At 40.7% G+C, this 27,114-nt stretch overlaps 1 protein-coding gene across 3 annotated transcripts in view; it reads left to right on the top strand.

Annotated features, from left to right (window-relative positions):
* plch2a (phospholipase C, eta 2a) overlaps nt 1-27,114 on the top strand; it is a 176,547-nt gene that overhangs the window by 8,774 nt on the left and 140,659 nt on the right. Inside the window, exon 1 of one of the 3 annotated variants that reach the window (XM_072682285.1) lies at nt 19,916-20,186. The exons of the other annotated variants lie outside the window; for them this stretch is intronic. Coding sequence (XP_072538386.1) covers nt 20,156-20,186 — 31 coding nt within the window. The 5' untranslated portion in view covers nt 19,916-20,155. Of the gene's footprint in view, nt 1-19,915; nt 20,187-27,114 lie in introns of those variants that run through there. 3 annotated transcript variants of the gene reach the window in all.

Raw genomic sequence — 27,114 nt, 5'->3', positions numbered from 1 at the left:
GGTGTGGGATAGATAAGCCTGCAGGCCTTGTTGCTGAACAAGTGTAGAGTCATATGCAGGTTTTATAGTAATGAACTATTAGTACTACACAGGTTTTAGGCCTTTTAGGAAATTATATTTACAATGCTAATTATGTGGGAAGTAAGGGTTTATTTACTCTAATATTAATATTAATACTAACATTAGAATAAATATAAATAACATTGATATAACAAGTAGTGACTTTGTGAATCTAATGGTGTCCATTGGGACTTTTAATGTAAAAATATGTAAGTATGTGAATTTGTTCAGGTAAACAAAGCCTATTTACAATCCTGCTATTTATGTTTATGTATATTTATATTATATATTGTACACATATATTATATTATATTATATTATATTGCATTATATTATATAGACACTTTGATGGTCTCACAGAACCCCAGTTTTATAGCATTATAGTTTTCACACTGTAAAAAAAAAAAGCAAGCTGAAGATATTGTAGCTGAGTTAGCTTTTAGCCTTGCCCTCACTCTCTTCCCCAAGTTTGGCTTTCTCAAGGATTACAGGTAAAAAAAAACAATCCGCACTAACATACTATGTATGTATTATTCAGTAACTGCAGGGACTTCTGTACAAACTGATGGGGTTATTATTTGGTAATGGACGTTTCTAATAACACTTTCGGCCTGTTGGCGGGCCATAGGTTTTTTAAGGGGTTAACCGTTTGACCAGGCAATGAACCATAAATAGATTCAAATAGTTACATAGGTTATAGATGGTTAAACATAGCACCATAGCCACTGCACTTTACTAAAGAACCCTTGAGGAACCACATTTGACACTTCTGAAATGTGTAATGGAAGATGAAGAAGCCTTTTAGAGCATAAAGAACTTCCATACAATGTAAAGGTGCTCTGCGCCATTTACATGAGGACACATGGACATCCATCGTGGTTAGGATGTTATGGCTGAGGGGCTTCAAGTAGCTTACCTTGTTAAATCATCTTCTTTCTTTTCAAGCTCTGTGTCTTAAAATAAACAAAGAAAAAAGAACCTAATTTACCTAATTAAAAAATTCAAATTTCACGTCCCCAAAAAAGGACATGGTCACCTTCATTTACTAGAAGCCAAGATCTATTTAGAAACTTTTTGTTTTCACAAGTGTAATAAAAGCTCAAAGAGAGACACGGCGGCCAGAAAATGTCAACAGCGGAATTGAAAAGGCTCGCTTCAGGCCATTCCACACCTCCGACAGAGGAGTGCTTTTCCGGTGCTCCTTCAGAAAAGAGAAATGGGGGCTCTGTCTGTAGATATAGCCGGGGATTGTTTTCTGAAATAAGCCTGTTTCATGGTCCGACACAGAAGTGCACTCCTATCGCTCTGCACTGACATCCACTAGATGCTATCCTTCTCTAGCTGGTTATACAGGTCTTTTACAAGTTTTTCTTGTAGCTGTTCTCCTACTCTCCTTGACACAGGCCAGACTCAATGAGAGTGATGTTCTGGCTGAAGCTGATGCTAATTTATTTAAGTGGTGGCATGGCCAAGGACCAACTTTAATCTTCATAGGATATGGTAAACATGCGTGCTGCTGGGTTTTAATAAGTGTGCCTGGGGAGGTTACAGGGAAAACTAAGTGTGAATCACGCAGAGACTACACAAAACGGGGGGGTGGGGGATGGGGGGGGGGACTGGGGAACCAGCCGCAGAACCATAAACGGCTAGGCCGAGACGCGAAGTGGAAGAGGGTTGCCTAGCTGGAGCGAGAGTCGCAGATGTATCCAGGGAGCGAGCAAAAGCGCCTTGCAAAACCTGACCAAAGAACTTGATGGCAATGGTCAAAAGCAGATCTGTACCAAGAGCTACTTAAGTTTCAAGTATGAAGTGTGACAGACTGAAGGTCTGTCTGTTGTCTGTTAGTTGTCAGTTTAAGGAGAATTTAATTAAAAAGTCGCAGGGCATCAGAAAGGTGGGTCGGATCTTAATGTTATATATTTTTTCCATTTCATGTCTATTGATTAAAAACATTGGACCTACAGCAAAGTTGGAACACAGTCTTAAATACCTTTCGAGGTTGAGCTTTGAATAGCATTTCAAATCTCTGAACCTTTTTAATGCAGGCCTGGAAATTTCAAAGCAATATAAAAAAAAAACGAAAGCCAAAAGGCAGGCACCTTGATGTCTTACCTCAGCGTTGACCGATTCACTTTCTGATTTCATACACACCTGTGGGCCTTGGAGGAGAGGTTTGAGGAGACGACCAGAGCCGTTATTGTTTTCTGATGATATTAAGCCGAACGCCTGGGGCTTACCCCGCTGAGCCTCACTGAAGTGTGTGTTCGGCACCACACAGAGAGCTGAGCTTTTTCAATATTTCATACCAAGCAACCAACCAGCTCCTCTGTCATGTTGGAATTTTGATAAGCACGCTCAATAGAAATGATGTGTTTTTAGGGCATTGATTTGTATTTGCTGGTTCTTGGGTTTTCCAGTTTACTGCTGCAGGACGTTCGTTCCAGCCTTATCTTATCTTTTCAGTCTTGGTACTTGGTATGTATGTAGTGTCTTGGGTTCTTCTTCAAACGCATGTTTTTTTATGTCTGTTGACCTGATCAGAAGGGTCGGCAAAGCAATCAGGGCGTGTTTGGTCTACAAGCATCTGAAAGCTACAGAAAAAGAAGAAAAAAATCAATATCCCAATAAGACGAGATGGATATGGAGATGGAGTTAGTTTCCTCGTGCCTCATACATAAAGCATCAGGCTAAAACCTTTGGGCCAGTTGTTTGATTGGTTGACACTCCATTGGAGCATGCTTTAATATAATTTAGCAAACCCGCCACCAGCAGCGTGAAGAGACTGTGTATTTCATTCGGAATAGATTTCAGCCACCCCAACACTTTCCACTCAAAATGCTATGAGAGTTAACACATCAGGGATACTTGATATGGACAAAAGTTTGATACTGTGATTGCATTACAGATATATCTTGTAGTGATGAGCAGTGATGAGTCAGTGATAGGATAGGGCATGGTTCACGATTGGTCTGCATTGTTTTTTTTAATAATTATTATATAATTAACCTCTGATGGGTTACAGTACCTAAACATAAGCTTAGGTTACTTAAAGGCCCAATATTTACTAAAACAACCTTTCCACAGTCATATCAGAACATTATGAGACCTACATAATGGCTGGAATAAACACTGTTGGCTCAGATGACACTAGTGAGATGCTGTGACATGTATTAGATGATGGAAGGTGTTCATTGTAGAGGTTAACTGGTTCACAGTGGCACGCTGATTGCTCTGTAGCTCTTGCCAGAGTTGTCGTTCCTCTGGGGCACCATTTTTATTCTATAGGGAGGCACTCAAAATACGTCCATTCTCTGCACACCTTCACTATGGCAGCTCTAGAACATCCAACAAAGTTAGCGAGATGCTACCATCCTTCGCCCGGTACCTTATTATTGTGCCCTTTTGGACATCAGTCAAATCAGGTCATTTTGCACTCTGCTACAACTGACTGTGTACGGTGTACCCGCTTATTCATACATTCAGCAAACCCTGTCACGGGGCATCTGTGACACCCCGGGCCGAGTTCATTTCAAACCAGGACTGGTCATAATAGTCTGATATGACTGTAACAGTGGGCAAAGAAAGGTTGTAGCACCTCGGAAACTGTTTAGAGGGCTGATTTGCATAATTCTGCCATATCAGTTTTGCAAAAACCAGTATCGCAACAATGGTTAACCACCAATATATTGTGCATCTCGCTGCACATTAAGATTGACATGGCTCCACTGTAAGAGGAGGAACAAATGCGTTGTGCTGTTTGGTGTGTGCGTGAGCGTGTGTGTTCTGTTTTGTTCTGTTGACGAGCTGCTCGAAACAGAAAGAAACAAAGATCATTAGGTCTTATCAGTAAAAGCAGATGCTGCTCGGCATATGTTATCCCGGCTTGCCGTAAATACGTCCCCAGTTAGCGAGAAGCCTCTCAGCGGACTTTAATGCTGCATTTAGGCTCCTATCAGACAGCCTCATCAGCCTAATACGAGGGGCCGTTTGTGTAAATTCATGGTCATTTTCTCTGGAACTGGAGCCGTTGACTTTTGTTTATTTGCCGCAGTGTAAAACACCAGAGATGCTAATTCACATCCCAACTGAGGATGCAGTTCTCAGCTGTTTCGGCTTAATAGCCTCCACTGTGCTCTTTTGCAGTAAATGATTTAGTAGGGTAACGTCTAATTTTTACTCAAAGGGATACTTCAGAGTTTTCCTACACAATATCTATATGGAAATTGAGCTGTAAATCTGTATAATTCATGTTTCTCACAGTAATATGTAAAAAAGCACAGAAATGATCAACATACACTGCTGGTATTTTCTTTAAAAGCCTAAAATTGGAATCATAATTGTTTAAATGGAATTTTTTGATCATTTAAAAACAAAATTGAGTGCTGATATTGTGGGAATTGGAAACTGTTCCTAGGTTCTCTTTAATGTGCCATGTGAGAATGGCATCTCTGTCATTGCCACTCCAGGCCAGAACGCTGCTACTGCACTATGTACGAAGTGTAAACCCTGTGTACCCCGAGTCATATTTGTGTGCAATCCTGTAATATCACCCTATTGTGTCAGTCCGCATGATTCACCCACTTCCACTTGTCAACAAATGCATACGTCATTTGAGTGGCATATAGAGCATTGTTTTACCAAGCGAATTACACTCCCCATCTGTATGCTTCTTTCAATTGGTTTCAAAGGGTTACATTTAGGGTCAGGGTTAGATTTAGGATTTGGTTTAGCTTTTAGGTTAAGACAGTTAATGACACAGTGATGTTTAGGCTTAGTCTTGAAAAAAAAAGGTCAGAAAATTGCCTTTCACATGGTATACATGTTGACCGCCCAGTAGCTAGCTAGCACACGTGTTGTCGGTTATGCAACTTAACACACAAACTGAAGTAGAGGCTAATGCTGCCTTCAAGTCCAAGTTGGAAGTTCGTACTTAAATGTGACATGATTTTGACTTTGGAAAGGAATTGGCTTTGGGCGGAAACAACACGAACACCCAGGGAAAACCCCATTTTTTTGTTGCCAACGGAGAGCAAGTATGTTTAAAATTACTGCAAACAAAACAAACAAGCAAAGAACAAAGCCAATAAAAAGTTTTAGCATGTATTCATTTGTGTTTATGTTTATAATTTATGTAGTTATTAGCATTTTTTATTACCACATTCCAACTCGTAATTGCGAATTTGTGATAGCATTTATGTGCTCTCATCTCATAAATATGAAATTTCTGACGTGACTTGGGCAGCATAGCGCCACCCCAGCAGTAAAAACTGGACTTTCTTTGGCTGGCAGCAGAGATTAGCATTACCAATACCAAGTAGAAGGTCCATGTTTTTAACTTTTGGCGTTTCAATGCATATTTTATGTCTTGGAGGCGTGTGATTGCTGGTTTCTTTGTGAAATTCCCTGAAGTGTGCCGACAAGAAAGTTTGGGAATATTTCATTTTCTAATTAAAGTTCAAGTTAGGGTAATGCTCATATGTGGTAATGTGTAACTGAATTTGGGTCATAACAATATTGCTAATTGTGCAAATTCTACAGCCAATAATCAAGCTTAGTGTCGATGTCCTGAAGTTGAACTGCATCTCTCCACCTCCCAAAGGGATTATAACCTGCTCACATGAACCACTTCACCACCATGCAAGCAGATAGTAACCAGGAAAGAACATGAAGGAGATTCATTCAATACTTTTCCTTAGTATATGCAGAGTCTAGTCCAGTGTGGTCAAATGTGTCTGCCAGTACGGCCCCACAGCAGCCATTATCATCATGAACGTAAAAGTGCCTGAATGCATGTTGTGGAAGTACCTTTTGATGGCCAGACTTGATTAGTGGTGGCCTTTCACTTAAATCTGCATTCCTGTAGAAGGGGCAGGTGGTTCAGGGGCTCTGTGGTTAACACAGATCCTCTGGGAACGATTACTAATTTTCCGATTTAAGTGCCGCTGTTGTACAAGAGCAGTGCACTTAACCCCCAACTGCTCTAGGGGCACCGTGTAACTTAATCTGTCTCTGAGAATGTGAATGGCACTGTGGACTAGGGGTATGTGGAATACCCACAGGTCAAATTTGTAGTCACGCTAGCCGTAATGGTAGTTTTATGACCAGTGCACTTAAGTGACCACTCTCCGGGTGGCTCGTTTTGTGAAAAAGAACTGCGAGAGCTTGTAACACTCGAAACAACCTGTTTCTTTATAAACGTCAAGGTTTTATTGATTTTTAAAGGCATCTTAAGGTTAGAATCCCTGTGGTTTTGGTTACTTAAGAATGTAATTTACTACTTTTTAATTGGGGGTTAGTCAGCTGTCTCCGGTTCCTTTTTGGCTGACTGCTTTATTTTGTAGCAGTGCTGATATTTAGAGCTGCCTTCCAGACGTGTTGATGGGTTCAGCAGTGCTGGTCCTCTGAAATAGACCTTGACTAATATGATCAATTTATGATCATTACGTTTTATTGAGGTGGCAAATGTCTCTCCCTAGTTTTTTTTTTTTTTACATTCATGTATTTTATGTATATTTTGATATATTAAATATAAGGCTTGGTGACTAAATACCCATTTTTTTCCCTAAAATAATAACTGAACAGGAGAAGGGGTAAAATGTCAAAACTGTCAATGGAAGTCAGTGTGAAATGTTTTTCTACCCTGTCAGTTTGGGGCTTTTCTATTGGTCCATTCATCATGGAATCTGAACACAGTGTAATGAACAACTGCCAGAAATAGTAAAAATAGAGATACAAGGTTATTGCTTAACAGTCACACTATTGAACCTTAATATGAATGATTAGTCCTTAGTGTGAAAGCCCTTAAAGGATTTCACAAGAGAAAGGTTTGTTGGTGATCTAGAAAAAGGGTCACCTTATAAAGATCTTATATATGAATACTGTATGTCCAAATGTTTGTGGATACCCCTCCTAATGAATGCATGTAAGTTGCACCCACTGCTGACACAGATGTGCAAATGCACACACACACTCAGCTTGTGTAGTTCCTGTGGAGAAATATTGTCAATACAATAGGACTCTCTGGAGCAGATAAACATGAACCCATTGGCGCCATGCCTAATGCCAGGCGTGGGCTAGAGGGGTCCTTCAGCATTGAGTTGTGGAGCAGTGGAACTGTGTTCTCTGGAATAGTGGTGCTCCATCCAGTACTTCTGGGATAAGTTGTGGATTTGGGGATAAGATGGAATTCTGATCATCTAACATCCTGACCTTGCTAACGCTCATCGCTGAATGCAATCAAATCCTTACAGCAATGCTCCAAAATATAGTTGAAAGATTTCCCTGGACAGTAGAGACAGTTACTCCAACAAAAGCCGCAGAAATTCTGTTTTAATACCCTTGATATCAGGAAAAAAACAATAGATAAGCAGGTGTCTCAATACTTTTGTCCATAATTATTTTCCATAGTTATTTAATATTTAAAAGCCTGTTTAAAAACCTTAATATCTGTCACATAAGTAAACAGCAGGGTGTTTTTTTTGCTTTTAAGGCTGAAATATGTAACATTTTTCCATTTTTGGAGGTTGAAACACTCATTGGAACTTAAATATGAATGAATATGTATACAGAATAATTGGAAATGTGGTAAAATGATTTCTTTTTGTGACATTACAAAATGCTGTGTGAGTGATAGCTGTGTGAACTGGGTACCATTGGTCTGCCTAGCACATCAAAAGTCTTTTATTTTGAAAAGGTGAGGCAAATGACATTTTCCATGATATGGACCCCTTCAAATGATTTGATAAAAGATTTATGACCAAACTATTTTCTTTACTCTTTTTCATTCTCTCGTTTCTATGAGGCAGCATTGGAATGGCTTATTTGTATTTCGGATCCAAAGTGTAATTAATTCACAGTCCATGAGACCTTTAAACATATTATCTTCAGCAGGTATAATTATCCTGGAGCGTTTTCTTATTTTTTCCCCTATAATTGGAATAGGGGCCGAGTTAGAACATGCATAAATTGTTGAGGTGTTTTGGTCTCATTACCATTTGCGGCAGGTCATACGGCAGCATGAAAGAGACCCTGGGCGTGTGATTAGGGGGCTCTCAGTATTACGGGCTTAGATGCACGACCGGCCTGATTCCGCAGCCTAAGTGGGCTTACTCGAACAGGAGTAATGACAGGCAGAATGCTGCTTATCTCTGGCCTCCCAGGAGAGAGTGATTTGGTTCCATTTGAGTTTGTTTTCTCCATTATTTTAAATGCTTTGTGACTCTGAGGAGGAAGGATAATGTGTGTATATGCACCACAGTCTGAAAGCTAGCTTCGCTCGTATGTGAATGAAATATTAAACCATGAGAAGTCAAAAGAGCATCTTCTTATCTATCTTCTTTTCCCTGTCCTCCAGGCTGGAGTGAAGGTCTCTGAGACGTCTCCGCTAGATTCCTAAAGTGGTTGTCAATATGTCCCAGCAGGGAAGGAGAGACTAGAAATGTCTTTTTTTTTCCTGAATGCTGAATGATGTGGCTTAGTTCCTGGCAGCAATGCGCAACATCCCACATGACCTGAATGACTTCGGAGTTACTTTTAAAAAGAAATACTCCAATCAGAAAAGCTAGCCCTGTTTCAACAGTGAATGATAATGCTTGTTATATGACAAAGCTACCTAGACTACAGTCGCTTTCATTCTAGCTCCACTAGACGTATTCATTAAAGCAGTGGATTACAGAAACCCAGCAAAAGGACAGTGTGTGTTTTGTCCATATTTCAGGCTGCAAAAACCATAAGCCTCTGAGATGTCACTGCTAGATTCCTAAAAAGATTGTCAATACATCCCAGCAGGGAGGGAGAAATTCTCTTTTTGAATGCTGAAAATGATGTGACTTAGGCTCTGCCAGCAGACAGTGACATCTCACATGACCGGAATCATTTACTGACTGAAAGAGGTTTCACAGCAAAACACAGCAAACATTGTGGCCTTATGCAAATGACAAAAAGATACTGGAATCATTCTGAAAAAGAGGTTAAGAACAGTCTGGAGTGGGACTCATTTTCAGACCTGGATCAGGCCATGGCAAACTAGTGACTACTTAGCTGTTAACAATGAGATAACCACCATAGCTACAGATCACAGTGAGGTTAATGTGATAATTAATGGTAATGTCAGGTAGCATGAAAACAATGGATGAGGAGACGACATAACATCAGTTGGTTAGAAGCTGTAGAAGTTTTCCAGACTTCGGGTGCAAGATGGTGGAGCGTAAAGGCAGACATAACATTTCTGTAAGCAGAATGTGTGCCTACAACAGCTGGTGAGCAGCACTAGTGTGGCGTGAAGCCTGGTAATTAAACAAACTCGAGCTACTCACTCCAAACACACCACCATCAAAAATGTCCCTCAAACCAATTACAATAAACTTCAGAGTCTACTCTCACAGCATTTCAGCTCTCAGAGTTGTTGGCGTTGAAGAATAGGCTCCTGGAAAGTCCTACACTACACTACACACACAAACACACACACAACATTGCCATCTTCCAAGAAAAGGAGAGAAAAGTGCTCATAGAAAATTTAGCCACTTGTTTCCATTTGAAAATTGGAACTTTAGCTAACTTTTCCCAAGCTAACAGCTAAGACCAACATGGCAATTAGCCCAGGCAAGGCCTAGTTGAGTTAACAGCTAACAGCTAACACCTGGCCACATTCTTCTTCATGTTCTACTCTTGTTTGAATGAGGTAATGAACCACGTTGATGAGCTAGTGATACACTAAAAACTAAGTGTAAGAAAGAGTATCTTACACCCTGCACGAGGCGCGTTGCGAGGCTAATTGCTATCTTACACCCCACCAACAGTCTATTTTCACGCCTACCGCCTGCATCGTTTAAATAGCAGCGGTGCTTGTGAATGTCTATGCTTGTGAATACATCTACGCCGATGGGTGCGGTGGTCTTGAAATGAGGTGTGTTCAGGTAGATTTCTGGCGTATTGCTATCGTGGCAAAAGAAAACACAGGAGCTTCACTGCCTGAAAACAATCTAGGAACACGTCAACAGTCAGACGTTCCTTGCTATCTTGGCAGTGAATTGTCAACACAGGCACGTGCAGCCCAACACTGCGTACACCACCGCTTTGCCCCATTCATATAGCAATCTGCCAAAGTCAGACCACACCTGGCTCTTAAAGGGAATGGCGAGTGACACGCTGATTGGTTCATCGCACGTTACACCCAAAAAAACACCCATGATTAATTAAAAGACTTGCATGCATTTTGTGGACACTTTTCCTGCCGCTAAGATAGCAAATACACACTGACGCCCTAAATCAAGCTACGCAGTGCACGATTGATGGCTCGCCGAAAGATCGCTAAAATAGGGCCCTTAATCTTGTTGCTAAAAACTCATGCTAGCTACCTCGGTTCCTAAGTCCCTGTCTAATTGCCCTCAATCTGGCCTACAATCCGTATTTTCCCAAAATATTAGCTTAAAATAACTGATGTTAAATATTATGGATCCCTCAAACTAGCTAGCTTTGTGAATCAGTTCTTGTAGAGGTCAGTAAGTAACAGGCTAAGTCGCTAGCTTTCATTCACTGTTAGCAACACTGGGATCTTTATAAGATGTGTCTCTTTTGAAGCCGTACCTTTGAGAGAAATCTAAAGAATGGTGGACTGGCTAGTCTGATTTGCACATACAGATATGAAGGCAAACCGCAGTGGCATCTTTTGAAAAATGAGGGTTGCACTGAAAGTGTCTGCTACGTTCTTTAATATTCATTACAGAAAGTAACCTCCATGGCCCTTAGATGAAGCATTGTGTTATAATATATGAAGGAAAAGAAAAAATCCGCATTCATTTACACTGCTGGCGCCCTTACAGTGGAAGTATAATTCATAATTTTTAAAAAGCTTTACTAAAATGTTTTGTTTACTGTTCCTGTTAGTTTGAAAGAGGTCTACAAAGGTCTACAGAGGCAGCAATCCCTTTAACTACCACAGAGTTAGCCCATCCCAGAAACACGACTAGCCATGGCTGAGGGGATTCAGGCCCAGCTTTCAAAAGCAGAGAATATAGGTCACATGAAGCACTGATCTTAGAAGCATCATGTGCACCACATCAGATTAGTGTCTGAGCTAAACTGGATGTTCACCTGCACTTCACACGAGCTCTGCTACGACCATCCCGAGCTTTCTTTAGCAACTGCCCACGAAACCACAACAGCACTCATTATTCGCAAATTAATTTGCTCTCCAGCAAGACGCGGCTGCCCACACGCTGGGCCTCTGCAAACGGTTATTACTCTGTCGCAGTTTGCCAGGAGAACCATAAGCACTAATTGCCTCAGACGGTTAATGAGCCCAGGCAAATACGATCCAGGACGCTTCTGTCAGGTAACAAACAAGCTAGCTGTTGGGTTGAATGCCACTATATCTGACCCATCAGGGTATGATGTATGCTCCTGTGTGCTGAAATGAATTCCAAGCTGACTTTCTTCTCCTCTACTTGCAACCCCCAGCCAAACAGTATGTACCTGCATTATGTGGCCACAATGGGGGGCGCTGGCTTTTGTGGGTCTCAGAGGTCAGGGTGATTGGAAGGAAGCAAAAATGCGGCCAGGTGCCTTTTGAAGTCAACGCTGGACTAGCCCCAGGAGAACAGTAACCTTTCCCTGTCATTACACCCCACACACAAAGTCCACCCAGCAGCTTCTGTAAATTAAATGCAGAACAGAGTGGCCAAAGATGAGGAAAACTGGATTTTCCTTAGTGTTTGCCTTTAAGGCAAACAGCCCGTATAAAAATGAAGCTGCAAAAATGTATTGATCAATGCATATGGGTGAATCTTCAGATAGGGGGACGTTTTGAGCCCAGGTTATAAACTCATATTAGAAATACGTTATTAGAAAATGAACAGCTTAGGTATTGAATATATTATGTATTCTGCCACCAAAATCATTATGATTCCCATTTCTTTTAGAATAAAAAAAAATAATCTAAATCAAAATGTTGCTATTTTGGCATTGTTCCCAACCCAGACTTTAAAACTTCTCTGCTCTGACAAAATAATAAAAAACATATCAATTCATATATATATATATATATATATATATATACAGTGAGTCCAAGAAGTATTTGATCCCTTGCTGATTTTCTTTGTTTGCCCACTAATAAAGACACTATCCTTCTGCACTTTTAATGGTAGATATATTCTAACATGGAGAGACAGAATATCAAGACAAAAATCCAGAATATAATTTTAAAGAATATATTTTAATTAATTTGTATTTCAATGAGGAAAATAAGTATTTGATCCCTCTTGCCAAACACACTCAATACTTAGTGGCAAAGCCTTTGTTTGCAAGCACAGCGATGAGACGTTTGTTGTAGTTAACCACAAGTTTAGCACACACACCAGGGGGAATTTTGGCCCACTCTTCTTTGCAGATCCTCTCTAAATCATGAAGGTTGGTGGGCTGTCGCTTGGCAACTCTGACCTTCAGCTCCCTCCATAGATTTTCGATCGGATTGAGGTCTGGCGACTGGCTGGGCCACTCCATGACCTTAATGTGATTTTTCTTGAGCCAATCCTTTGTTGCCTTTGCTGTATGTTTAGGGTCGTTATCATGTTGGAAGACCCAACCACGGCCCATTTTCAGATCCCTGGCAGAGGGGAGGAGGTTGTCCCTCAGGATTGTGCGGTACATGGCTCCATCCATCTTCCCAGTGATGCGGTGAAGTAGCCCTGTACCCTTGGCAGAGAAACACCCCCAAAACATTATGCTTCCACCTCCATGCTTGACGGTGGGCACAGTGTTCTTGGGGTCATAGGCAGCATTTTTCTTCCTCCACACATGGCGGGTGGAGTTGAGGCCAAAAAGTTCAATTTTGGTCTCGTCTGACCACAAAACCTTCTCCCAATAACTTGGTTCATCTTTCAAATGATCATTGGCATACTTGAGGCGCGCCTCCACATGTGCTCTCTTCAGCAGGGGTACCTTTCGGGCACTGCAGGATGTGAATCCATTGTTGCGCAAAGTGTTGCCAATTGTTTCCTTGCAAACTGTGGTCCCAGCTGCCTTCAGGTCATTTGCTAACTCCTGCCGAGTGGTTGCAGGACGATTTCTGACTGTTCTCAGCATCATTGCCACCCCACGAGGCGAAATCTTCTTTGGAGCACCGGGCCGAGGTCTGTTGATTGTCATGTTATACTCTTTAAACTTTCTGATAATTGCACCAATAGTTGTTACTTTCACATCCAACACCTTACTAATCTTTTTGTAGCCCATTCCAGCTTTGTGAAGGTCAACAATTCTGACTCTGAGGTCCTGTGACAGCTCTTTGGTTTTACCCATGTTGGAGACTTGAAATCTGTGTGATCTGTCTGATTCTGTGGACAGGTGTTTTTCACACAAGTGATTAGTGAGAACAGGTGGCTTCAGGTCAGGTAACAAGTTGATTGGGAGTGTCTAACTGGTCTGTAAAAGCCAGAACTGCTAATGAATACTAAGGGATCAAATACTTATTTCACTCCATGAAATACAAATCAATTAATATATATTCCTTAGATTTATTTTCTGGATTTTCTTTTTAATATTCTGTCTCTCCATGTAAGAATACATCTACCATTAAAAGTATAGAATGATCATGTCTTTATTAGTGGGCCAACGAAGAAAATCAGCAAGGGATCAAATACTTCTTGGACTCACTGTATATATATATATATATATATATATATTACGAGTAGGATTAGGTAGCCCATGATATAAAGTCTTTCCTTGAAGAATAGAAAACACATCATTACCAACACAAAACTGGTTGTGACAGTAATGATACCAGATGATGGTAATGAGGTTTTCATTCAGTATGGCTCAAAACTTATCAGTAGAGAGCTCTAAAGAATACAGAAAAAAAGTACAGGATGAAAAACTAAGTGAACCCTTTGGGACTACTTGGCAAATAAATATAAAATAATTACATTCTACATAAGCTCAGCTGTGGCCATCATTAATATATCATTAATATATATAGTCTTTTTTTCTTTAAAAAGAATGTAAGTAAACATTGCCTTGACATAATTAACAAGAAAATGTGACGTCACTTTCCGGCTGGAATGTGCCCCCTTTAGTCAGACTGAGTGGCAACGCGGCTGCATTTATTATAGAAAGCGGCCAAACCGGGACTGAAACAAGCCATTATCTACTCAAGTTAAAGAACCAGTGGTCAATGGACAGCGATGTGTAGCCAGGAACGTCCAGCTAACTGAGGCTCAAATCACACCTGTTTATAGGATATGACCTCATATCTGCAAGCACAGAGTCGTTGTGAATGAATAGGAGTGTTTTCCACTGTTTTCAGGCACAGTTAGTAGACTGGTGGAGAAAGATCTGCTCCAGCTCACCGTTTTTGATGACAAGCTTTAATGTTTGGACCAGTTTCCTGCTCGTACTGAACTCTGAGCCTACAAACAAACTTCAGACTACTTTAATGACACTGAGCAGCCAATGAATCAGAACACAGGTTTATTAATTTACATAAATCAACAGCATATCGCTCCTGTCCATTTTTGTCAAATTTTTATTTTCTCCATCATTTCGACCCTGTAGCCGCTCTGTACACTGTGTAAACAATTCTGGATGAATGGACCAATAGAAATGTTCTAAATTACTTGGAATAAACTTTCATTTTACATTGACTTCCATTCAAAGTTAAGAACATTTTTCCATTCTTCTGTGAAGTCACCATTTAGAGGATGCGTTTTTCTCTGGACAGCGACGATATCTATGAATAAAGCACAGTACTTCTGTTTTATAGAATGATAGAACACAAGGGGACAGTCCCAAGCACTCTGAATGTCTCACTGATGAGATATTAGGTAAGACAAGGTCAAAATGTTTCTATGCTTCTTTTGGTAGCAGACTTTACTTGGATGTTACTGCCAGATAACTGTCAGATAATAAAACCTGTTGCTACAGCACAGTATTACATAATGTGGGCGTTGTTTCTTGGTGTGTGTATGTGTGTGTGTGTTTCTTTTTTTTTTTACGTAATGTGGTTCGTTTTTAATTATTTACAATCATTGAGGAAATCTCCCTGCTGTGCTCTTTGCCGCTGTAACATGAACGTTCCTGCTCTGGGGTTTGTGATAATAAGCTGGTGGAATGTTGTAAATGATTCAGAAAAGATACTATAACGTCTTGATTTACCAACAAAACACACTAGGCCTTATTCACCAACCATTTTTAGGAAGAAATGTCTTCTTAAAACCCATATTGACCAATGTTTACTTGTTGGACAATTGGAGCCATCATTATAAGAGCAGAGCTGAGAACAATTCTGCAGTCTAAATCAGTATTATGTGGCATTTTTACCTTAAAATAACATCTTCAAAATCATTGTAATGGACTCAGGATGTGATGTTTCACTGCTAAGGTCCACTGCTAATCAGTATTACATACTTTCATTTTTACCATTAAATGAAAACACCAATGCAAACAGCCCCTTAAACACCCCCTTTTTCCCCCTCCTCTTGTCATTGTCTCACGTGTCTTATGATGTAAATATTGAACGTGTGCAATTTATGTGCAATCTAGCTGCACATTTTTTTTAATCCAGAAAACTCCCCCCACGAGGCAACAAAAACACGTCTCGCTCATTCTTTCTTTCATTCATTTGTTCTGTCGTTCATTCCAACACCCAGAGAAATACCGTGCAGCTGTGTTGACACAGATTCCGCTGGATTGAATATGCCTGACTCCTCATTCCAGAGAAGAATGAATAAATGATTTTTTTCCCCTAGAGTGCCGGCACGGCGAGATCAAGGCTAATCAAGGCTAATTTGTGCGAATGCATGAATACAGAACAAAGGGAACAACATGAAGGCAGGCGGGCACAGCTTCCAGCATCTAACCTTAGTGCTCAGACTGGATCCTTGCCTTGGCCTCATACACCCTTAAAAATAATGCTGCTTCAATTGGTTATTTGAGCTACGCCACTTCAGAACACAGGAAGGACCACTTTTGCTTCCGTAAACAACCGGACCATGTTTGTGACAGAGATGGGTGGGAAGGTGTGAAGAACCTCTGATCTGGTAAAGAAGCTTGAAATCAAGTGAAGCTCAGGGTGTGTGTATACATGTGGATTGGGTGGATTGGTTCCCTTGGTCCGGACCTAGCAAGAAGATGAGTGTACGATTTTAGTCCTGGTTTGCTTTTATTATTTTTTTTACAATTATTACAATTATTATATTTTTACAATTGAACCAAAGTTTGGGGGGGGGGGTCTGGTGACATATGACGCCTGAATGACAGAAGGCTGCAAGTAGAAGACTCCATAGGGTGTATGTCTGTGGGTCTTGCTTGATCTATGCAATAACTTTATTCCCACGGATCAACGTACGTCAAACCTAGAACATTTTACGTTACTATGGTTACATCCCAAATCACGCTTGCCTTTATTTTTTTGTGTTGTGCACTAGAGTTCGAAAGGCAGCGTTAATAGAACCCCATTAATAGAGCAATTGCACCAGGGTTCATTTTAATGGACCCAGAGCTGTATAAATACACCCTCAGTTGCACCTCTCACCAAAAGTGGTTCTTGTATGGCATCACTGAATCACACCTTTTTTTAAAGAGTGTACACAGGTGGTAACAAAGTGACTGGTCAAGGGGTTCTGAATTCTAAGAAGCCTTTTTGAAGATCAGGCCTAGAGGATGAGGACCATAAACTGCAGTTTCTGATGCAAGAAGAGACAGCGTCTGGCTGTGGCGGTAATGACACGTATGGAGATGAGCCTTAGTGGCATCAGTGAAAAGAGAGAGAGAGAGAGCATGAGTGAACTTCAGTCGTGCTTCTCCTCCTTCTTTTCACTTCTGTAATGCTAAATTGTTCCTGTGGGATCAATCTGCAGTGTCTACTGGCTGCGGCGGAACAAGGGAGGGAACCACACTGTGAAAATAGCACCGTCCCTGAGAGCAAACGCTACCTACCCACCGAGCAACAGCTGGTTATGTCTGCAGCCTTCTGCCTGGCAATTGCTTGTGTGTGGCCAGGTGGAATCAATATCGTGTGTGGGAAGATGGTTGAAAACTACACTCTTTTTGTAAATGAGATGTAGGAGTGTAAATAATGTGTTTTTTTTATCTCAAAGGATCCACATTTTTCATGCTAAAGGGCAGGTGTGGGCTAGAGAGGTAACACCCCCCCCCCCCCCAGCATTGAGCTGTGGAGCAGTTTACTTACACACTTACACTATACATACACTAAACATACAATATACACACTATACATACACTCTACATGCTGTTTATACACTATACATACACACACCATACATACACTACACATACACTATACACACTATACATACTATCCATACACTATCCATACACTATATTTACACTATACATACTATACATACATCTTCCATACGCTTTACATGCACTATAATTACACTATACACACTATAAATACCCTATACATACCCTATACATACACTATAGTTACACTATACATACACCATACATACACCACACACAATATATACATACACTATACACACTATATTTACACTATACACACTATAAATACCCTAAACATAGCCTATACATACACTATAATTACACTATACATATACTATATTTACACTACACATATAGTTACACTATACATTCACTATACTTACACTATGCATACACCATATATACACTATACACGTACAATATGTATAAAATATATAAGTTTAATATATAATCTGTGAAATATTACATTGAGTTCATTGGATGTGAACTCAAGTGTAGTGTTAGTGAGGCGACGTCTTTGGTGGGTGCAGTGTGACTGAGCAGTTTGTCACAGTTCCAATAAGTAAGTTCAGGGTGCAGAGTGTGTGTGCAGGAGGTGTGATGAGAGATCTTGTGTGATGAGAACAGTGAGATAGCTTTGTGATGGACTGGACTGATACACTGTTACTACTGGCCGTTCAGCAGCCTAATGGCTTGGGGGTGGAAGCTGTCTCGGAACTGGCTGGTTCTCCACTTGATATAAAGGCTCTTCATCTTAACATCGGTGTCTATGGCATCGCTCAAAGAATCATTTGAACATACGGTTGCATTTTCCTGTTCAGTGCATTTTCAAATAAACTTCTGAATCTTTTCAGAATTGTCAAATTGAATCAACTGAATCAAATCCTTTCACTGAATCATTTGTTTTATTGAACTAAGTTGTTGCAATGGTAGAGATTCACACCACCAAGATAACATCCACCCTAAAATTAAACTACCACAGAGTGTTACCCTCAAGAGAGACCTTCTTACGTCTCGTGCTTCAGTGACGCTTTCCTCTATATCCCAAACACACACACACACACACACACACTCCAGTCTCAAGGGTCACTGGTGTGTTCTCTGGCTCGAGGATACCTCAGGGCTGTTTCATTCTGCTGTCGCTATGGAAATAAGGTTACCATTCCAGTGTTGCCTGACAAGCTATTTGGCCTGGCAGGAAACCTTTAGGGGAGGTGGAGGTGTGAGTGTAAGTGTGTGAGAGTGTGAGTGTGACTGTGTACCCCTTCATCAGCTTGGAGTTCTATAAAAAAAATAGAAACTGAAAACATTGGAATGGGAGGAGTGAAGAGTGACTCTTGTGGCTGGGGTTTCAGGAGAGGGTCAAAAATAATGGCACTGGAGCCATGATTACTGAACACACTTCAGCCCAGAGAGAGAGAGAGAGAGAGAGAAAGAGAGAGAGAGAGAAAGACAGACAGAGAGAGAGAGACAGAGAGAGATACAGAGAAATCTCTTTCTGGAGTCAGAGGCTGAGGGAAGGAGAGAGAGACCCTCAATACAGACTCAGAGAAACACGGGTATACAGTGGGAGAGAGTAAGTGAGAAAGAGAGAGAGAGAGAGAGAGAGAGAGAGAGAGAGAGAGACAGAGAGAGGCAGGATCTACAGATAGAGAAAGAGGGAGAGAGAGAGATACAGAGAAGGGGCCGGAAAATTATACAGATAGAGAAAGAAGGAGAGATACAGAGCGAGAGAGAGGGAGATAGAGAGAGACAGAAAATGATACAGATGGAGAAAGAGTAAGAGATTAATACAGACAGCGAGAGAGAGAGAGAGAGAGAGAGAGAGAGAGAGGGGCAGAAAATGATACAGATAGAGAAAAAGGAAGAGTGTAATGCAGTCAGTGAGAGAGAGAGAGAGAGAGAGAGAGAGAGAGAGAGGTAGAATAAGATACAGATAAAGAGGGAGAGGAAGCGACAGACATTACAAGAAAGAGAGACAGAGGGAGAGAGAGAGAGAGGAAGAGAGAGAGAGAGAGAAGGCTGGCAAGGAAGCTCAAACAGGGAGAAATAACGACTGGGTGAGAAAATAGAGAGAGAGGCTGAGCGAAGGAGAAGGAGAAAGACCTATAGAGAATTAGGGAAAGCGAGAGAGGTAGAGAATATAAGATACAGACTGTGTGATAGAGAGAGATAGAGAGGGAATAGGAAACATAACATAAGAGAGAGAGAGAGAGAGAGAGAGAGAGAGAGAGAGAGATAAGCAAATGTCAGCTCTCCCACAGAGACTGCATTAGATAATAAAGGATTTACATGTAAACACTCAAACACCTCTGCTCCCTCTCTCGCCCTCTCTCTCTCTCTCTCTCTCTCTCTCTCTCTCTTTCTCTCTCCCTGTCATCCTGCTTTATTATCTCATTCTCTCCGCTCTTGCACTTTACTCTCACACCCCTTCTTTATCCCTCCCTCCCTCCCTCCCTCACTCTTCTCTCTCTCTCTCTCTCTCTCTCTCTCTCTCTCTCTCTCTCTCTCATCTTGCACGTTCTTCTTTCTCTTCTCTTCTTACCTGCTCTCAGCATTCCTCTATTTCTGCAGGCTTTTTCTTTTCACACCTGTCCTTCCTTTTCCCCTCTCCCTCTCTCTCTCTCTCTCTCTCTCACACACACACACACACACACACACACACACACACAGCCTCGCCCCCCTTCCCTGCTCTCGGTTGCACTACCATCAGAGAAGTCTCTTTCACACACTCTCTCTCTCTCTCTCTCTCTCTCTCTCTCTCTCTCTCTCTCTCTCGCTTTTCTCTCACTTACACACGCGCACACCGGTGCGTGCACACACTCGCCCTGCCGAACTTGCAGAAGACAGCGGAGCAATGGAGCTCGCAGCGCTGCCAGAGAAACACAGTAAGCTTTCCTCTCTTATGTGCTAATTGCTTGCTGGGGCTGCGTGTAACATCATGCCTCGTAGTCTCCCGATGCTGCTTTCCAGATTAAAGGGATACTTCAGTGTGTGCTCTTTTCTCCTCACCTGCTGCCTGTCTGCTGCGTCTGGAGCGCGCGGTTAATTACCACGAGACCGATTTTTAATTAGTCCTTTAAATTAGTTCAAAAGAACGAGACAAAAACCCGAAAGCAACAGAAGTCAGGGGGCACGTGCTCCAGTTTACTAATGCCTACAGTGACGGAATTCAGCAACTGCCCATTGACTTCTATTACAGGCGTGTCTCAAGTTCACTCTTCACAGCATCAGTTACACTCTTCTACAGAAAGATGCTGCAAAGGGTGCTCTGAGTGATGCTATTGTAGAACCATTTTAGTTCTCTAAAGAACCGGGTTTCGTAAGAGATGTATGTGTGTGAAGAACCCTTTAAAGGAACCCTTTAAAAATGCTTTGAGGGATGCTATGATAGAACCAGAATTTTTGGTTCTCTAAAAAAAAAAATGAACAAGAGATGAATGTGTGTGAAGAACCATTACAGGGTCTTTGAGTGATGCTGTGGTAGAACTGTTTAAAGGTGCTTTGAGTGATGCTATTGTAGAACCATTTTTGGTTCTCTAAAGAACCGGCTTTGGTAAGGGATGTATGTGTGTGAAGAACCATTACAGGGTCTTTGAGTGATGCTGTGGTAGAACCATTTTTGGTTCTCTAAAGAACCGGTTTTGGTAAGAGATGTATGTGTGTGAAGAACCTTTTAAAGGTTATTTGAGTGATGCTGTGGTAGAACCATTTTTGGTAAGAGGTGTATGTATAAGTGTGCATGTGAAGAATCCTTGCAAGCTTTAAAGAAGACAGTGTAAAGGTTCTTTAATGTTTCCGCTCAAAGAACGGCTCAAATATCTTAAAAGACCCGCTAGGATCCCTGCAGAACCTTTAGTTTCTGAAATCCACTGAAATCACCAATAAGTGATAGAGAGATATAGAGAAAGAATGAGAGAGAGAGAGAACGCAGTACAGAGAGCGAGCGAGTTTCAGCCTACACTCTTAAAAATAAAGGTGCTACAAAGGGTTCTTTGCTTTCTCTGCCACACTGCCCATAGTACAGTGACAAATACGTGCACCTTTACCTTTACCTGTCACGTATATGTGAGCTTTAAAAGATTTAAAGAAGTCAGTGTAAAGGTTCTTTACCAGTTTAAGGGTTCTTCACACTCACAGCTCCTTCTTGCCTTATAGCAATATCTTAGAAGAACCATTTTTGGTGCTTGCAGAAAATCCCGTTTCCATTTTCCTTCACTCAGAGAACCCAGTTTTGAATATGAGTGCATATCATCTCTGGTAAATATGTGCATACATACATATACAGCAAATAGAGGTTATGATAACAACAACTGGTGTATCCCTTTAATGAGCTATTTTCTTTGCTTTTTGGATGCATTCCTACAGCCCTGAGTCTCTGATGGAGTCGCAGCTTTCAGAACGCTTCTGCATGCCAGTTATGACAGAGCTTCTGAGAGAATGTATTAACAATCAAATGGTGGTATTAATCCAGGTTGACACGCACAGCCTGTTTTGGCATCTGTTCTCGTACTGTACGCAAAGCTTTACCCACTTGCCATGCTGTCCATCAACACTGGGAAGTTAATGGAAATGGAACTGTTTTTTTTTTCTTTTTTATGTCAGTAAGGGCTGTCATGATTACTCGAATAATCGATTAATCGATTATTTATAATTTGATTTCTTGACAAATTAAAAATGAATCCACTAAAATGTGACTTAAATTAGGTGTCAGTTTGTGTATTTTATTTATTTATTAATTTTTAAGTTAATTCGAGTCATTAATCGATTAATCGATTGCTAGTTTTTGCTTGCTATTTTTTTTACAGGTAGCTTTTTGACAAATTGGTAATGAACAGTTAGCAGTTTGCATGAAGAAAATGTATATAAATGTATTTCTTCTGTACATTTATAAAATTAAGAAACAAAATGTAATCAACCAATCGAATAATCGAAGCAATTAATCGAATATTCGATTCCAGGATCACTTGATAAAAAAAAAAATTACATTTTAAAAGTTAAAATTGATCTTCTTTATAAATTTGCAATGACATTAGCAATTTGAATGTATGATATGTATGTATGATATGAGTCTTTTTTAATGGCTTCCTTATATCACTTTCACCAGCTTGTTACTGTTCAGTTGAGTGTGTTTTTTTTTATTGTTGGCCATTTTTTAAACTTTGATTAGTTCATGCACTGCTAGATTCCTAACAGAAACTATAATGACCACCCTAGAATCAATCTGGAGCTCTGACTGGGACGACTTATTAGAGATCATAAACACTCATGGCAATGATTTGTGCCTTCAGTCCCTGACACTTGTTTTTACAATGCTTGTTTTTTTTCCTCTCTGTAGGATCTCTGCTAAGCTCTTAAACAATGGAGGCGATCATTACGAGCTTCGCAAAGCCCGGCTTTTAGTCACAGACTTTTGAAGTGAGGGGCTTAGACGATATTACTGGCACGAGAAAAGAGTGCTTAGCCCAGAGCTAGATGCCTAATGAGCATTTCAGTGTGAACACTGGATCAGAGTGAATCTGGAGGAGTGTGGTGGTAATAAAGAACTATAAAAAGCTAGTCAGTGGAGAGACTGTTGCATCGCACCTCTTTCGCTGCCATTTGTGCATTTTTCTTATGAGGAAAATGTTTGCAGTTGTGGTGGGACATTTTCTTTATCAGCATTCTAGATATGATATAGGTAGGCAGTTTTCCAATACACTGTATGTTCCAATACACATATTGTGGGTTAAAAGACACTGAGAAAGTGCATGCTTGCATGCATGCCAAATTTTTCAATTGTAAGGGGAAGTTAAACCTAATCTAAATAAGACTGGTCTGATGTAAAATGGTTAATTGTAGAGAAATCTATTCTTCCTACAGAGAAGCTTCTTCCCACATGCCATCACACTCATGAACAGCTGAACATTACAACATTACTTTCTGAATACAGTCTACTACATACATACATCCTATCCAGATGTTCTCTCACTCTCCTTTCTCTGTACTGCACTTTATTTATCTGATAGTGTCTCAGAACAATCTGTACTACCGTCTCAACCAGTGACTCCTCTGTTCTCCATATTTATATCTATTTAATCCAGTCTGCACTGTTCTTTACTGCTGCACTTAGCACTTTACTTTAAATATACAACTCTGCACATGTTAAGTTTACAGGTGTGTCTGTGCGTGTATGTCACTGTGTGTGTGTGTGTGTGTGTGTGTGTGTGTGTGTGTGTGTGTGTGTGTGTAGGTTGGGTGTGTTTGTTACTTCTGTAATGTCAGTTATCGTGCACTGTGAGCTACTGTAACCAAAAACAAATTCCTTGTATGTGTAAGCATACTTGGCCAATAAAGTCTGATTCTAATTCTGATTCTATGCTTTACAGTTTTGGTGACAGGGACTATGAGGCGTGATGTTTACAATACAATTATATCTGAACATTTATATTTGAGAGGAGGGATATTGTCCCTGAACCTTCTCAAACTAATCTAACACAGTGTCCTAATCATAAGGCAGCATATTCATATCCATTTGTGGTGTCAGCTTTGTTGATGTGGCTTTTAGAGGCATTTCGATTTTCAGATGCCTGGTTTCACATCAGAAGTCTGCAGAAGTCAGAAGTCTGCATCGCAACTGCTTATTAATGCAGCAATTTAGAAACCTTGGTGGAATTCCCCTTTAACTTTAATGTAAGTTAATATAGTGATATTTCATTGCAAATAATTTTAGGATCACTTCTGTCTGTCCATTGATTATGAAATGGTTACACTGGTGTTTTCAAATTTTGTAATTGATATAATAAAATTCATATGGCGGCAACAATAATGATATCAAGATTGAAGTATCGCAATGTTCTGGCTGTATCCGAATTCAGGTGTACTGCTCTTAGTTGCTTACTGCTGTGTTGGAGTTGCGATCATGAAAAGCAGCAAGGGCAGAGGAGGCACTGCTTGAACGGATGCACTCTATAGTCAGAGCGGAAAAGGAGATGCTGTAGGACGGCCGTGTTTGAAAACGGAGTGCCGCTGTAATTGCATTTCTTCCTTCACGAGATTATCATCCACTGCACCTACAGTTTTGCCTAAACAGTTGGCTCAGAGTTGTTCTGCTCTGTTTCTCAGCCAGCATGCAGTTTTTGAAGATCGATTCTGTAATTTTGTTTGGGCCGCAGAAAGCCGGCAGACATCAGAAACAGATAAGCCGTGTAATGCAGCAATATGGTTACTGAGTACAATTCGATAAAGTTTCTGACGTTGGATTCATCCTCTACAAAGAGCCGGAAGCTCAGTGGTTACATCTTATTCTCATTGATTTCTTTTTTTCTCGCCGTGCTTTATTGTTTTGTTCTTCATCACAAATCAGTCAGTGCGGGAAACTTTGGGTCGCTTTGGGACTGGCAGTCGGCAGACCGTTCCTCAAGTGTGGTCACTTGTGGGAAGAAAAATGGCAAGAGCACCGGAACGTGCACATGCATGCATTTATAACTCATAACTCATGCATATTTGAAACTAAAAATGTGACTAAAAAGTCAAATGGCTTCGCAAGACGTAGAACTGTAGCATGGTGGACCAGTAGGCAGGATGCTCTTAAGCGAGTTTGAGACAGTGTTCACTGAAATGAGAAGTGAGGAAACATATATATCAGAAAAAGAAACACAAGCAATTCTCTTATATATGACAATTCAATTATGAATTGAATGTAACCATGGGGTGTCCAAACTTTTTCACACAGCTGTAGAGTAAATATGTTTATTGTGTTTTTTGTACAAAACAGAGACTCCTAGAAATTGGATATAGTGTCTAATCTTGCTTATTTTTACCAATGCATCCCACTTTTAAAACACATCATTTTTAAAAACTTAAAATCTTACTTAAAACTTAAAACCTAAAACTTGTGAAAATTGTTAAATAAAACCACCTCAGCATTATTAAAACCAATGTCAGAAAAAAACAAGGCTGCACAGATTCTGTCCTCTGTAGATATTCTTATTCTTGTTCTTGTTCAGCACCACACAGTGTGGACAGCTCCTCAAACTGGCCTACCAGCCATTGCCACAGCGTCTTTAGCATTGCTGCAGTACCTGCATTAAAACACATTTACCTCTGTATACATCCACTGAGGACCATATTCTCACTCCAGAGAACGTTTTATCAAATCTATGTGTAAACAGTTCGCTATTGATTAGTAAAGTGCTCAGCACCTGCCCACTGACTTCCAACATAAGTGTGTTTTCAGTCTTTTCAGTTTTCTGTTTGTTCCTACCTACAGGAAAAAAAAAATGAATACTACAATGATTATTTGAGCAATCGTACATTACAGACACAGCTGGAGTGTTCCTTTGAAGAACCATTAAACCGGGAGTTCACAGCGACTCCTCTGTGGACTTGCTGTAAAGAATCCTTCTGGCACCTTTATTTTAAAGAGTATGGAGTGTAAGTAAGAAGAGGAGGGAGGTTCTTTGTTATGTGAGGATACAGGGCTCCGGGCTCCGTGTTTTGATGTGCGAGCACTTTGGAGAAAGTTGCTTGATGAAAGGAGGTGTGCGGCTTCGCCATGGCGAGCTCCGCCCATTATTTCTGCTTCTTCACAGCCTGTCACCTACACTGCACCCGGAATAGCTGTCAGATCTAAGTCTGAATTCTACAGTTGAACGGCTGATGTGATGATATGGTTCTCCATGCATCACATCAAAGGAGAAGTCAGACGTTTGCATGATGAATGGACCAATAAAAATGCTCCAAAATGAGGAGCGTGACCTAGCACTCAGCTCAACACTGAGACAACACAGACACAAGGTTTTGATGAACTCAAGTGGCTTCATTTGTCAACCCTTCACCAACACTCAAACCAAACTAAACAAGCATGCTTAGGCCCATTTCAGCTCTTAGCCAGTGTGAATCACACCAATGTTATATCAATGTTATATCAATGTAAATAACCTCTGATTTGAGGTTTGCCCTCTATTTATAACGATTTATAACGTCATAGTGAGGGGGTAGGGCTATTGTGCATGCTATTGGCTGAGAAGGTGAATATGTAAATACATCCATTGTTGCAACATCACAAAAGCAGTGAATGGGTCGTTTTTTTTGCTGCCCAGGTTTGTAAATGGGCTTTGTGGATAGGGCACATTGTGGAACTTGAAGAATGCAAATCATGCCTCAAGACAGAGTAAAAGTACCCATTCAACAAACTATGCAGCCTTATACGCTGCTCCTCAGTCCAATACTGGGGTGCTTTATAACCATTCTAGCTGATGCTTAGCATTGGGCATGACCTTAGGCTCATGTTAGGCTGCTCCAGAGCATCCCATTCCACTGGCAGTGCTGTTTTATGCAGATTAAACAAATGCTGTGTGTGCATTTGAAGACTGTTTCAGCAATGGGTTCACCCTAAAAAAGCTGAACTCACTAGTCTTTGCCACTGGAATGAAAAGTGCTTCATAAATAAAGATTATTTTCAGCATTATTGCATGAGAATGTGCAAAAGGTGCCTTGATGCAGCCATAATAAGCTGGAGCTGGAGTACAGTTATACTCCTGTAGAATGAATTGGAAGGAGCGTTTGGAAGAACTTTATTATTTTTTTTATTAACGCCACGTTTTTTTCATCACTGAACTTGCATTTTCTCTTCTCCTGGGTTTCTTGGCAGCTCCACTGTTTCACTGAAGCTTTGCTGCAAATTAGCTCCAGCTGTCATACTCATTGCGAGAGCATCAGGCACATTTTGCATAGTGCTTATGCCTACACATGCGTACACCTTTACACCCACTGTAATTTCACCCCTGCAGTTGTCTCAAAGCACCACTTACCCCAATTGCTGTTTACTGTGAA

Source organism: Salminus brasiliensis, chromosome 6 (genome assembly GCF_030463535.1).
Source record: "Salminus brasiliensis chromosome 6, fSalBra1.hap2, whole genome shotgun sequence".
NCBI classification, from domain to species: Eukaryota; Metazoa; Chordata; class Actinopteri; order Characiformes; family Bryconidae; genus Salminus; species Salminus brasiliensis.
This window is presented reverse-complemented; position numbering and strand designations above follow the sequence as displayed.